A 15,855-nucleotide genomic window follows, 5' to 3' on the forward strand; every position below is an offset into this window, starting at 1 on the left:
CGGTCTTAAAGAAACAGAAGCCTAAAGCCCCGGGTATACTTCTCTTTCCGCGCTCAGATGCGGAAATACCCACACTTGCGGTCTTGGTCACTTGAGAGCTCGCGCACATGACAGGTAGTAAGTGTGCAAGACTGTCCCATATCTTACGCCCTGTCCCAAATGGCACACTCCGGACTTGTGGACTTCCTCAGAGTCCACACTTTGGTGACGTCATGTAGTGCAGACATATAGGGCCCTTGGCGCGAGTCCACGAGGGCGCATTAAGAGGTATTTTTGGGACAGACTCGATCGACACGCCGGAAATAATGGTCTGGTTGTTTTTTGACAGGAGCTGCAGGTTCGGGGGTAATATTTAGCATCGAGAACAGGTTTCTTTTCTTTTGCAAAATATTATCTCCATGTCAACTACACAGCCTGCTTTTGCTTATGCTTATGCTTATGCCACCTGGGCATTAGACATGCTTATTTAAATAATTTATACAGTTGTAATAATACATAATGTTCCATTTGAACTAAGATTACAATTTTAACACATAATAAACATGTGCGTGAGATTCAGATGAATTTACAGGTTTAAATGTAAATACTAGGTTTACATATGACTCAGTAAAGCCCTGACATTCGGTTCTATTTATTTAATGAATCATAATGCGATCGTATTATTCAACACGCTATTATTATGTTTGAGATATCAACCACTTGTAGCGTCTGGACCAATCAGCCACACAATTATTCATTGTATTTGAATTACCCATAAACTCACTCTCACTATTAAAGTTCTCTGAACTCATCCCCCTAAAACTGCAACCAGCATCCCAAGTGTAGCTAGCACACAGGCCAACCTAGGTGTCCTGTTACAGTTATATGGTACTTTAATGATCCAGAAGAATGCTGTAGAGACTAGTGACTCATTCTTCCTGAGAAGGACAAATAAACTCTCTTAATCCTATGTATTCTCTATATAACCACTTAGGAAATGTATAAACATGTATCCATGCGAATCAAACATGTGTCCAACGTTACTGTAGTATGAAGCAGAGCAGGGCCGAGTGTTGTGGGAGCTGAATGAGGCCGCTGGAGCGATTTCACAACACACGCCTCACGAGCAGCGGAACTTTTATTATGCCACAGTTACCGGCGCCGCTTTTCCGGTCATGAGTATGATGTAACGCAACTATGTTTATCATATTAGATACATTTGACTGTGTCGAAAATTATGTTATAACGTTACTCTGTGTGTTCCCTCAGTGGCTGCTGTGAGACATTTGGCATGTTGTAAGTCCTCAAAATATATAACACTGCCCTAGTGGTTTTTTGATGTTTTACTGCAAAATTCTTACATATTACACCTTTAAATTATTATATATTACATATATTTCGGTAGTAAAATATAAAGTGTTGCACATTTTATTGATGCAAAGATTAGTAGGCTATGTGTATTTTGTGCATCATCTGAAACTGCTTTTTATCACTTAAATTTGAAATTTTCAAATTTGAGTGTTCGTTACATAACATTTTAGACATTTAGAAGAGTATTTTAAAATGCAAAGTAGTGAAAATAATAATTTAAAAAAAAGTTCTGTAAACGCTTGCATTTTTTGCAGGACTATTAAGTGTGTCCCATCGGGTAAACAAGTTCTACACACACACACACTTGAACACGTAGGCCAAATACAGGAAATACGCCACGTAGACAAGTGGTCAAGTGCAAAGTCCGCAAGTTTGGGTATTTGGACAGGGCATAAGTCCACAAGACCGAAAGTACATACAAGTGTGCTATTTGGGATTCAGCCATTGGTCCCTCTTGACCAGCGCTGAGAAAAGTAACAGGAACCACATCGCTAAGCTTCTTACGCTAATGTCCACTCATTTTTTCCCCGTCGCCCTTTGTTTAATGCTCCGCGATTCTAATGTAACTCTCATTATATTTTTTGGAAGGGAACAAACATATAAATTTTTAGCACTTTATTACTGGTACATGGCAGTACAAACCATAATAAAACTGCGTTTTTGTATACATCCCTAGAAAATACAGGAGTGGCCCAATAAAATGTCTTCTTATAACGTCACATGCGTATTACCTCCCTCATTGGTGTTAGGTAAAGGTCTTTGCGTTCTTGGTCCACACTCCTAACCAGCAGGTGGCGGTAATGCACCTTGAATTTGTTTGCCAACCGCCATAAAAATCAAGACGAAAAAGAAGAAGAAGAAGAACTCCCTCATTGGGTAGGGAAATACGTGGGCGGTGTAAAGCACTGTTTGAATTCGTGCAAGAAAGAAGACTTTCAAACTACAATATTAAATTCTGGTAAATAGTATGTTATTTTTATGTGTTTTGATTGCCTGAAATTCGACTTTGTTTAATTTTCCTGGATAGAGAGCAAGTATCTGACATCGCGCAATCGCTGTGCTTTTATTCATTTTAATAGTTTGTAATGTTGCATGTGAAGTAAAGAATACGTTTTCCGAAGATTAATGTGAGATTAGCACTTTAAATTTACGTATTGGTTATTTACGGATACGCACTAATCTAATAGAATAAATATTTTATGTGTGTTAAGAGAATACTGTGATTTGCATTTGATGTGTTGCAGTCTAGTGCTGTATACAATCTGATATTGTATGGTCATGCGGCACAATAAATCGGCACACAAGCGAAAGCCATCGACCCCCAGACGCAGATCTCCCCCTGCACCACCTTTAACAGCCAGAACCCGCCGGACCAGCGGACCCTCCGGTAAGCTCTCATATGGTTTCCCTCTCTTAGCAATGTGTGTAATGCAGTCTACGCACACTAAAATGTTTTCATGCAGTTTATGGGGCAGGTGGTTTAGCGCAGCAGCAAAATGCGACTCCCATCAAAGGGCTCTGATCAAGTTATTATTTATGTTTTACACCAGCCATGTAAAAATTCAAGAGAGTAGTAATTTTATAGTTAGCCTAAAATATAATTCTTATAAGATTGTTCAACCGCAAGCAAATATGGTCTCAAATGTTAACCTCAAATTTCTATTACCTATGGAGTTAGATTTGTGTTTTGTGCCAAATGTTTTAAATGTAACTTTTCAAGAAACTATTGGGAGTCGTATTTATTTATTAATTGTCTTTAATCTATTATATAACAAACATTTTTACTAATAATGACTAAATCAAGTCACAAACAATGGCTAATTTGACATAAGCAAGCATTCTTTTAGCAGTTAAGCTACGTTATCGATCAAATCTGTGTCAAATAGATCTGTAAATGATGATCCTCATTCAACTAAATACAAATTGCTACTCATCACAATAAGCATCTTCGGAACACAAATGAAGATCTGATGAAATCTGACAGCATTCTGTCTCTCAATAGACTGCCTTCACAACTAGAACTTTGGCTCTTAAAAAAATCACATTCATAAAGAGATCGTAAAACTAATCCATATGAATTGAGTGGTTTAGTCCAAATTTTCTGAAGAGATGGTTGGTTATGCGGCAAGTTTGAGCTTCCGGAAGAGGTTTGTTCTCATGCGTCATTCAGGTTCAGTTGAGATTTTATGTTCTCTGATCATCAAAAAGATCTTCATTGTGTTCCAAAGATGAACGTCTTACAGGGCTGCCAACTTTTGAGTTAAGCTTAGAGTGAGATTTTGGGTGTGGGGCTTACAGAGGGGCGTGGCTTGCTTTTGTACTGGTTTTTTTATGATAAAGTTATGTAAAATAACTGCTCAGTGCTGCAAAACAGACAACTCTGCTAATGCTAACTTAATTCTATATAAACTATTAGGGGTGTGACGAGACCGGTATCTCACGAGACTCGAGACAAGATGGCGAAATACAAGACTAGAAAAAATAGTCTGCAGGAGGTGTACTTGAAATGTTTTAACTAATCATCTTGTAATGAATGTCATTTCAGTTCTACTTTCTGAGTGTGAATTATCATATGCAGTAAAAGACAACAATACTCAAACCCTGTAAAAGGTTTTGCCACTAACTCAACTGACTGACTTCTCTTCTGTATGATTTCAGTCTCTTCAGACCTTACTGTACATGATTTATGAGCTTCTACAACTTTTGACCTCCTAACTGAACTCCTTTCAACAAACTGATCATAGAAATAAAAACAGTATGAATAAAAATGGTAACATTTTACAATAAGGTCTCATTTATTAACATTAATGTATTAACCAACATCAACCAACAATGAGCAATATCTTTGCTACAGTATTTATAAATCTTTGTTTCTGTTAGTTAATAAAAAAATAGTCATTCATTGATAGTTCATGATAGTCCACAGTGCATTAACTAATGTTAACAAATGAAACCTTATTGTTTGTGCTTAATAAGATTAAGAGAAAACTGTTATTCATTTTTATGGTAACACTTTAGTTTACAATAAATGCAACCATAATCGCACTCTCTCAATATTCAATAAATTCTTTCCTAATCATCCTTTTAACACTCTGTCATGGCAACATCACGAGACTACTTTTCGCCTCGACGAGAAATCTCGTCACAATTTAGTCCCGCTCGTCACACCGCTATAAACTATATAACAGCATAGGCCTATTAGTTACTAGCCTAAACTGGACGGAGTCACGGAGCCCCTGTAACTCACTGACCTGCCTGCGTTCACAATTCACACGGTGCAGATGGGAGGGAGAACGGGTGTCTACAACCGCAGTTTATGGGAATAAATTGTGTATTTCCCTCACAATTGTCACAAACTCACTAGTCTGTACACTGTCTGTCTGGTCTCTCTGCGCGTTGCTTTGCGAGATCATGCGGGAGATCCTTTTTTTTCTTTTTTTTCCTCACTGCTGCACGAGTCTGCTTGAGAATATGGGGGTGTGGCGTGAGAGCGTAAGAATTGGGTCAATTGCGTGAGTCTCACGCTGAATGCGTGAACGTTGGCAGCCTTGACGTCTTATGGGTTTGGAACGACATGAAGTTGAGTAATTAACCCTGGTTAACCCTGCTTGACCTGCTTACAGGTGAACTGAACCTGTGAAAAGTGAACTGTATGTCAAAGCATCAGCTAAATAACTTCCTTTTTGTTTTTGTTGTCTGTACTAGAAGCATCCCCACGGAAGAAACACAGGTTTCGCCCTGGCACACGCGCGCTCATGGAGATACGCAAATATCAGAAGTCTACTGATCTGTTGCTGCGAAAGGCCCCATTTTCGCGACTGGTACTACTGGTTCTCTGCATTATTCAACATTCACTTTAGACCCTATGATAAGCCTTTGACTAATTCTAATTCTAAACATGAACAATCTATTTTCATAGGTGTAACAGTGATGTAAAAGTTTTTTTTTTTTTTTTCCTGACAGGTGCGAGAAGTGTGTCAGACATTTAGTCGAGAGCACATGATGTGGCAAGGATATGCTCTAATGGCTTTACAGGAGGTAGGTGATGATTAAAAAGTATTTATTTTGCATTTACATTGTATTATATAATGTATTTTTTTTTTCACAATTTTATCACGATTTTTCATGTTGGTTTTACTATTTTTCAAGCAAACACAAGTACAACCAAACTAATTTCCCTATTTTAAAAATGTAGCCTAACAAGGTAACAAAATATAAAAGAAAAAAGAATGACAGACCATTTAGGACATGGTAGTAGGTGAGCAGAGATGCACATTACAAATACAATATAATATACAAATGTAAAACAGTGCTCTTTTTTTTTTCTTTAGTAGGTGTATTTAACAGTAGTATTCAAGTAAGAAATTTAATACACAAATGTAAAAATAAAATGCTACATAGACTTCACTGTAAAAAATTATGCATAATACTTATTCGTATTAAAGCTACTGAAGTTATTCAGTGAAGAGCAGTAAGTGATTTTCTCTTTGTCTTTTGTTGTTTGATTAACATTTATGACAAGCGGAAGCAGGTTTATTAGTCTGCTATCACTTTAAGTCCTCATGCATGGATCTAATATACAGACACGCATCCGGTTTTCTCTCAACTAGTTTACGTTCACTTAAGATGTAACCAATTGTGTTTATGTAAACCTTGTGTGTGTTTGACAGTTTAAGATAAGGCGCAATAAGACGCAAAAAAGATAACAAATTTATTGCTCAAGCACTGTTTGACAGGCTTTTAGTGTGCATGCACTTCGGGTGTACGCACACAGAAAAGCGCATGTCAGAACATAGGCATGTCATTCATGTTTAACCAGCAAGGCTTTAAAACACATGCAAATAATAAACTTTTATGATTGTGAATAACTGCACTGTCACGTGATCGTAACCCTACTTGTGCGTTAACGTGATGTGAATGTATGTCGCGTTGTACAGTATGTTGAGACGAAGGCGCCAGAACTGATAGAATGCACTGTAGAACGATACTAGGATATTTCTTCAAAAGCAGATTGTGGAGACATTTTAATTGTTCACGGTCAATGTGACAAGCAGGTGTGTTGAATGTTCGCAGGTTCCCGCATCCTCCTTCCCGGGTTTTGACACTAATGTAACGCAGTCCATATATAAGGAAGAAGGCGGCGGGAACTGTCGGACATTCAACACACTTGAATACAAAATAAACAAAAAATAAATGTCCCTCACTGACAACTGCCGCACACACAAACATAATAAAAACATAACACAAATCCAGGCCTGGTCCTCTCTCGTCCTTCACTTTCGTCGCTCCTCCTTTTATACTTCCGGAGCTCCTCTGTGAGAGATACAAGACCGGTGCAGTGCACAGCTGATGCTCCTTAGCAATCATGCCACCGGCCTTGCGCCGTTCTCTCACGTCTCTCGCCCTGCCCTGCTTGTCACGATCAAAAATCGTGATATCGCACACCCCTACTTCACAGTATCCATAAAGGCAAACTATTTAGTTTTGTTTTGAAGGAAAAAATGTCTATGTAGTGTGAATGTCAGTGAATATGCAGGTATATAATAACCCCAAATTAAAAAAAAAAAAGAAAGAAGAAAAAAAAATGAAACTGTTGTCCTTAAAGGGTTAGATCACCCAAAAATTGAAAATTATGTCATTTATTACTCACCCTCATGTTTTTCTACACCCGCAAGACCTTTGTTCATCCTCTGTTGCCAGCAAGATAATTAACACTTTCAGATGCCCAGAAAGCTACTAAAGACATATTATAATTTATTACTCACCCTCATGCCGTTCCACACCCGTGAGACCTTTGTTAATCTTCGGAACATAAATTAAGATATTTTTGTTGAAATCCGATGGCTCAGTGATGCCTGCATAGACACTTCCTCTCTCAAGATCCATTAATGTACTAAAAACATAATAAATCAGTTCATGTGAGTACAGTGGTTCAATATTAATATTATAAAGTGACGAGAATATTTTTGGTGTACCAAAAAAAAAAATCAAAATGACGACTTATATGATGGCCCATTTAAAAACACTGCTTCATTAAGCTTCGGAGCGTTATGAATCTTTTGTGTCGAATCATGATTCGGATGGTGTGTCAAACCGGCAAACTGCTGAAATCACTTTGGCGCTCCGAACCGCTGATTGGGTGAACTAACCCTTTAAAACAGTTCATGTGAGTACTCAATATTATAAAGTGACAAGAATACTTTTTTTTTTTTTTTTTTGTGCACAAAATGATGACTTTTCAACAATATCTAGTGATGGCCAATTACAAAACACTGCTTCGAAGCTTTACGAATCTTTTGTTTTGAATCAGTGGTTTGGAGCGCCAAAGTCACGTGATTTCAGTAAACAAGGCTTTATGTCATAAGTGTTTCGGAATTTCAATAGTTCATGTGACTTAAGTTTTTAGTTTAATACGTGATCTGAACTACTGATTCGAAACAAAAGTTTTATAAAGCTTCGAAGCAGTGTTTTGAAATCGGCCATCGCTAGATATTGTTAAAGTCAATATTTTGAATTTTGGCACACAAAAAGTATTCTTTATACCACTATACTTGCATGAACTGTTTTAAATATGTTTTTAATACCTTTCTGGGCATCTGAAAGTGTTAATTATCTTGCTGGCAATAGAGGCCTTACTGAGCCATCAGATTTTATCAAAAATATCTTAATTTGTGTTCTGAAGATGAACAAAGGTCTTACGGGTGTGGAACGACATGAGATCAGTACCTCACTCCTAAAAATAACTAACAATAATTTAATGATTTAAAGTAGCTTAAAAAGTGTTATGCAGTCATCACATTTCTATAGTTACAAGACACACAAGAAACACTTCTTCACCCGTGAAATTTAAATATTGTAGGAAATGAGCTCAAAGGGAAATATGAATTATAGGTCTATCACAGTGAAGGAATTTCCCTTGTTGATTTGAGTAGCTCGATATTTGATTTTTTTTTTTTTTTTACCCTTTTTTTAATTATTTAATTTTTGCTATGTAAATAAGTGTTACAATATGATCAACAGGCACAAAGACGAAGGAGATTCAAAAACAACAGGCTTTATTAATAATCTAAACACTCTCAATGAACATGCAGGAGAATACCACAAACCACAAGGGATTGAACAAGGGAAAGTAATCTAGACATTAGGGCAGTGGTCACCAACCTTTTTAAGCCCAAGATCCCTGACCTCGACCTTTATGAAAGACAAGATCTACTTGATAGAAAAAGACAGCCCAGATTGTATTTAGTATTTTTTTTTTTTTGTGGCCAATTTAGTTTCTGATTATTTATTTTTTACAAGCAAATTGGCCAATTCTGATACTGGTTGCAGATATTTATTATGTATCCCTCTTGTATCCGTTAGTTTTATTAGCCTGTAGTTTTATTAGCTGTAGCCCCTATTGTAATTGTTTTCTTATTATTATTAGGGGCCTTGCACCGAAGGTGCTATAGCCCCTATTGTATCCGTTAGTTTTATTAGGGGCCAAGCACCGAAGGTGCTTTAGCCCCTATTGCAGGGGTCATCAACTATATTTGTCCAAGGGCCAGAATTTTTCACTGCAGACACTGTAAGGGCCAGATACTCGTAATATAAATAAAATTCGAATTGTATCCTAATATGTTATTATTTGATATACTAATTCTAATTCCAAATTTGTTATTTTTTACATATTACCTGTACTGCAGCAAGCCACCAGGGGGCGATATCGATATTTTAGGCTTCATATTTGTGAGGCTGTCAAGCTGTCCATCAATGTCACACAATTGTGCGCAAATCCCAGGCAAGGAAAATTTTGACATTTGTGAAAAAATGACCATGTGAAACAATGAAAGATGCTCAATGAGAGAACGCGTTCATCGTCATTCTTGACTGAAGGCAGGCTATGGCACAATCTACTTTTCAGAAGGCTTTTGTTTCGTTAGATTTAAAAATAAAAAACGGTTCTCATTCCCCCTTGAATAAGGCCGGCGACACACTGGCTGCGTGAGCGTCTCAGCAGTTTATTAATTCTTAATGTGTCGCGTCTCGCGTGTCCATCTATATTGCACCAAATGCGACACTGCACTCCCTTGTGAAGTCGATTGGATGAACGGTTCTCGAAATAATAAAAATGCAAATGGACATACAGACACAGATTCCTGCCTTTTATTAGAGAGAAAAATATGTTCAGCCCCTCTCTCCGAAGCGTCGAATAGTCGATGTTCATCAAAAAATGGTATTCGGACCAGCCCTAAACTTTTTCCTCTTACAAGGCTATTCCTGAATTCAGTATTCTGGGGGCCGGATGGAAATCTCTGGCGGGCCGGATTTGGCCCGCGGGCCGCCAGGTGACGTTGCATGCCCTATTGTATCTGTTAGATTCATTATTATTCTTCTTCCCCAATGGGAGTCTATGGCAGCCCTATCAACGGAACATGAGAAAATGATGAAATTTGGCAGACTTGTAGAGATGCTCATGAAAAGTGATTGGACCAAATTTGGAGTATGTAGAACCAACTCTATAGCGGCACCACCAGTTCAAAAATTCACTATTCTAAAGGTTATAACATTTGAACCATTTGCTCTAGAAAAAAGTAATTCTGATTTGTCTCGTCATGCTGATGCTGTTCAACATTTTACATTACAGAAATATTTATTTTACAGAAATGACTGAACAGAATTTTTTGACTTACTGGTAAATAAAAAAGTTATGATGTCATGAAGTTAACGAGGTGGACCCGAAATTGCTATAGAGGCTGTATCTCGGCTAATCTTTGAGCAATCGAAACAAAAATTGGTACACTTGATCAAGACAATGATCTGAGGTTCCATGCCAAATTTGGGAACAGCGCCACCTACAGGTCATGAGATCTGGAAAATTGCTATATTGGCCAATAACTTTTGAACACTTTGTCAGAAAATCAAGATCTTAGTGTCTAGAGATGTTCCGATACCACAATTTTGGCTTCGGTACGATACCAGAATCTAATACCTCGGTATCGATACTAAATCGATACCATAGGTGACAAATAACCAGCCTCAAAAGAAAGTCAGAGTGAATTGAAACAATTTTATTAATAAACTGCTTAAAACTCTGCAGTAACAAATGTGTAAATAAAATGTAACAAAACCTACGTTCAGGGAATATAGTTTAAATTTTGATTTTGAAAAAAAAAAATCTCTCTCTTTTATCACATGGTGCAAACAAAATGTAAAAAAAAACAACAACAACAACAACAAAACCCTACAGGACACATAGGTTAAATTTTCATGTTAGGAAAAATAAAACTGAAGTTTTGAACCCCAGCGGGTAGGTTCATCATGAACCAGCTTGTGCTCTGGGATGTGAAGGAGCTGTTGCTTTTCTTTTAAAAGCCGTGTCATTTTGTTAGATCTAGAAAATGCACATATAGTCTTTCTAAGCATTGACAGACATGATGCCACACGGTCCAGGCTTGTAGCCTTGTTCACTGCCAGATGTAGGTTGTGGCCAAAGCAAGGAACCCAGTGGTAAGACTTCCCCTTAAATGCTTTGATGTTTGAGGATGCATTGTCAGTTGTGATTCCACTGCATTGCTGCACAAACAAGACACCAGGACTGCATTTCCCAAGTGTCACTAATAAACTGAATGGTCACAGCCATATATGAGTCTACTGTTCGACTTGTCCAAAGGTCAGTTGTACAAGCAAAGTAAGGCTGGTTGGACGGTCTGTGCTTGAATCACAACTTTGTTTCACTGAACAAAGTGGGAATCTCTTTCTCAGTAAAGTATTTTCTCCCTGGCATCTCATATCTTCTGTCAAGCTGTTTCACAAGGTTTCTGAACCCTTTTTTATCAACAACAGAAATAGGAATTTGGTCAATGCAAATGAACTCTGCAACAGCCCTGTTGAGACTTTTTGCTTGTTTGGAGTGGCTTTCATATTTACTTGTTTCCACTAGTACTTCTGAAATAGTAGGCTGGCTACCTGAAGCCAAAGGAGCTTTTTTTGTTCCTTTCTATGGGTGTCAAAAGGAGAAATACATAAATTATCTGTCATGCAACAACAACAGAGAACAATCAACATTTATAACATTTATTAATCTTGGTTATTGTAAGGTTTGTGTTTGGGTTCATATTAGTTTAATGCACAAAGTAATGTTAATATGCTAAACATGTATTAGTATATTTATAAATAATTAATGATTGACCTAGATTAATAAATGCTATAATACTGTTGGGTCAGGTTACCTCATGAGTTTTGACAAATGTAGCTTTATTGTAAAGTGTTCATATTAGTAATATTCATAGGCTATTACTATTTCTATTACTTTCTCGGCTGCTTCCTCTAGGAGTCGCCACAGCGGCAGTAATATGCCCTTGATATTACTATCACTAGGCCTAATACTAATATTAATATTAATAATCTCTTTATTCATTCAAATTTAATTAATATATGATTGTTTGCAACAATTAAATTAAATCAGTTGAATTATGGACTCACCTGTCGATCTCTGAACTCTTTGAACAAATCGGGATGAGCAAATGATAAGTGCTTTGCTAGATTTGATGTGTTGCCTCCCGTGGCAACACATGATTTAAAGCAGCGTTTGCAGATTGGTGCATTGAGGTCTGTTGCTTCACCTTTATCATCACTTTTGTAGGCAAAGTAATGCCATATTTCACTCCTACTGCTGTCTTTGTTGATTAGTTTTGGGCGTGTAGAATTAACTGTTTGATCCATCGTGTATTGCTGTCGCATTTGCCGCTTCGCGTCTGTTTGAGTAGCACACTGCCGCCTAGCGGTGAACTTCGAAACAGCAGCACATAAAATACCGAAATGAGCTAAATTATGATATTGAACCGTTTGAAATATAATAAATACCGGTATTTTTCCAGTACCGGTATACCGCACATCCCTATTAGTGTCTATGGATTCCTTGGGCCATGCCGAATCCTTGGATATTGAATGTGTCAACATCGGATGAACCATGTGTCCGCCATTTGGGATTTTGTCATAAATTGCAATATCTTTTAAATAATTTGACATATCTTCGCAAATATTGGTATGTATGACTATCAGAAGGTCCTGAAGGTACCTGAGAAGTTTCAATCTGTTCCACAGATATAATGTTTTTTGCAAAAACGCTTATAACTTTTGAAAATCCAATGATGTGTCATTTGTCATTTTCCTTAAATGTACCTGTCCGCCATATCAGCTCAGGTGATCTTTGGACCGAGCTGCACAGAAATGACCAAACGGATTTTTGATGTTCACTATCGTTCCTGAGATATTCCTCTCTGAATGTGTCTTTGCTTGTGTTTGTTGTCTTATGTTAATTAGCTTAGCATGCTAAATGGTTATTTTGTACAAATTGCTTCTGTTCCTGATATTTAATGTTTCTGTGAATGATCTAAACTAAAATTTATAATTATAACATATGGTGCATTTTTATAAAATTTATTGATTGTGAGTTCATTCTCATGAACTACTAAACTCCGACAGCATTGTGACACTGTCTGCCCAGTGGCGCACAGAGTTGAGTGACAGACACATGATCCAGAGACTGTGGGTTCGAGTCCCGTGTAGGTCAACTTTATAAAATTGTTTTTAATGTTGTCATTTCAATTCCTTTATTATCCCAATAAGTATTGTACTAGTCTTTCTTCTTCTAATTAGAAATAAATCTATTTTTGTTAATTCTGTTCATTTTCATCTCAGCTTCTGGTCATTTTGAGTTCACTCTTACCTCTACTTCTGAACCAGCTGTTTTTCATGTACATTCAATTTCTGCTCTTTTTGCTCTTCTTGCTCTGCATTGGACTACAACTCAGACATTTGAGTGCATGAAATGTATGCTGTGTTGCTCTTCATTGTGAGTTCATTCTCATGAACTACTGAACTCTGACAGCTGTGTGAGTTGAGTGACAGACACATGATACAAAGACTGTGGGTTCAAATCCCACTTGGGGCAACTTTTTAAAATTGTAATGTTGTCATTTCAATTCCTTTATCATCCCAAGAAGCTTCTGGTCATTTTTGAGTTCACTCTTACCTCTACTTCTGAACCAGCTGTTTTTCATGTACATTCAATTTCTGCTGTTTTTGCTCTTCTTGCTCCGCACTGCACTACAACTCCAACATTTGAGTGCTTGAAATTAGGGGTGTGACGAGACCGGTATCTCACGAGACGAGACAAGATTTTTACACAATATATTTAAGAAATCCTCAATGGCGAAATACATGACTAGAAAAAATATTCTGCAGGTGTATTTGAAATGTTTTAACTAATCATCTTGTAATGAATGTCATTTCAGTTCTATTTTCTGAGTATGAATTATATGTATGAGTATAATCATATGCAGCAAAAGAAAACAATACTCAAGTACTGTAAAAGGTTTTGCCACTAACTCAACTGACTGACTTCTCTTCTGTATGATTTCAGTCTCTTCAGACCTTACTGTTTATGATTTATGAGCTTCTACAACTTTTGACCTCCTAACTGAACTCCTTTCCACAAACTGATCATAGAAATTAAAACAGTATAAATAAAAATGTTAACATTTTACAATAAGGTCTCATTTATTAACATTAATGTATTAACCAACATCAACTAACAATGAGCAATATCTTTACTACAGTATTTATTAATCTTTATGTTAGTTAATAAGAATAGTCATTCATTGTTAGTTCATGATAGTTCACAGTGCATTAACTAATGTTAACAAATGAAACCTTACTGTTTGTGCTTAATAAGATTAAGAGAAAATTGTTAATCATTTTTATAGTAACACTTTACAATAAGTGCAACCAAAGTGCAAATAAGACCAAATTTTTCTTTGATACAGAGCTAAGAGATAGTTACAACTACGCTGCCCAGCCTAAAATAGCTTTCATAGTGAGAGATATTTGCATTCACAGTGTTTCCCACAGGATTTTGTGAGACTGTGGTGGGTGGACATCCGTTCCTCTAGGGGGGTCCGGGGGCATGCCCCCCCCCCGTAGGAAAAATTTTTACATTTTAAATTTAAATGGATAAATCTGGTGCATTCTGAGAGCAAAATTAAGTGACTAGATCAATGAAAAAAAAATTTCTGTTGTAAACAATTTTGTGCTCTAAAAGTAATTTATTTATTGGTGATGGTAGGGCACATTAGTCATGTACACAACATATAGTAGGCTAAATGATTGTTCACAAGTGGTCAAACATGTAGATTATACATTTAAACCATTAAAAATATGTAGCAAAAGAGGTTACTTTTGTTGAATTAAGTTATTAGTGGGAGCCTGTATCTATACATCTGTATTTGTGGAACTAATGGTCACTCTTTGATTTGTTAAACAATCCAGAATGCACTAAACACCACTTCATTATAGAGAAAAAATAACAATAGAAATATATAATCATAAGCTGACCAATAAATAAATAGTAAACTAGGTGAGTAGCCTATATAATTCCGCAGCAAAAAGTATGCTAGCCTAATTCTTAAAAAAAAAAAAAAAAACTTTGCTCAGTAATTTTATATATCCAAATGTTAATAAAAATTTTTAAATTACTATTTGTATTATGAAATGAAAAAAAAAAAAAGATTTATATTAGATTTATATGTAAAGAATTATATGTATTTATATTAATGTAAGATTAAAAGACGATATTTTAAATGTATTGTGCAGCTTTTTAATGGGGCAACAAGATATGATAGATACGAGAGAACAAAATAGGTTATTAATAATCTTTCAGTGTGCAAAACCATATGAAATGCTTCAAAATAGCAGCAAAAAACCGCTAATGCGCATCCCGGGTGCAGAATGATGTGCTTGAAGCAGTATGAAGTTACAACTCGCAGTTGTGCTGCGCATTGAAAAGTTCACGGCACAAAGAGAATTCCTGTGTATATTTGCATCTAACAGTTTATTAATCATTTGTTTCTTCTCACTTTTAAATTCCAGTTATTGTGTGTGTGACGCCAATTCATAGTCCTTGTGTTGTGCGATCTAACAGACATCCTGTAGCCAGTATAATAGCATGGTTCATAAACGGTAATAAACTCCTGCAAGATCATTTTATGCAAATCCACAGCCCTTTACCTACATAGCAAGTATTATAATGGGAATAACATCATATTGGAGAGTTTTACCGTGCTGATGACGCGCTCTTTGAGTGCTGATTGACAGCCGTAGGTAGCTGAGGGAAGACGAGTTTCTGACCATGAACTTAACGATGCATACTCCCTCACATGAAGCTATGGAATGGCTTCAGATAATTTTGAATATAGTGCACTGTAAAAAATTGACTGTAAAATTTACAGCAACTTACTGGCAACTTTGGTTGCCAGTAAGACTGTAAAATTTCCAAGAGTACTGTAAATCATTAACTACAATTGTACTGTAAAAAAAACACAGCACACTGTGTATATACGCTGTACATTTCTTACAGCTGTAACTAAAATTAAAGTTGAAATAATTATGAATGCAAGTGAAATTACAAGAGCAACAATGAACTTACATGTACTGCTATACATTTTACAGTAAATTAGAGCATTT

General features: G+C 36.5%; 1 protein-coding gene across 4 annotated transcripts in view; it reads left to right on the forward strand.

The window, feature by feature from the left end:
• Window positions 1-2,162: 2,162 nt before the first annotated feature.
• cenpa (histone H3-like centromeric protein A) overlaps window positions 2,163-15,855 on the forward strand; it is a 103,349-nt gene continuing 89,656 nt past the window's right edge. For 2 of the 4 annotated variants that reach the window (XM_067361501.1, XM_067361499.1), the window contains exons 1-4: window positions 2,163-2,308; window positions 2,595-2,737; window positions 5,056-5,171; window positions 5,314-5,388. In XM_067361501.1, coding sequence (XP_067217602.1) covers window positions 2,623-2,737; window positions 5,056-5,171; window positions 5,314-5,388 — 306 coding nt within the window. In that variant the 5' untranslated portion in view covers window positions 2,163-2,308; window positions 2,595-2,622. Of the gene's footprint in view, window positions 2,309-2,594; window positions 2,738-5,055; window positions 5,172-5,313; window positions 5,393-15,855 lie in introns of all 4 variants that reach the window. The other 2 variants (XM_067361503.1, XM_067361500.1) reach the window with 2 other exon arrangements.

Source organism: Chanodichthys erythropterus, chromosome 15 (assembly GCF_024489055.1).
Source record: "Chanodichthys erythropterus isolate Z2021 chromosome 15, ASM2448905v1, whole genome shotgun sequence".
NCBI classification, from domain to species: domain Eukaryota; kingdom Metazoa; phylum Chordata; class Actinopteri; order Cypriniformes; family Xenocyprididae; genus Chanodichthys; species Chanodichthys erythropterus.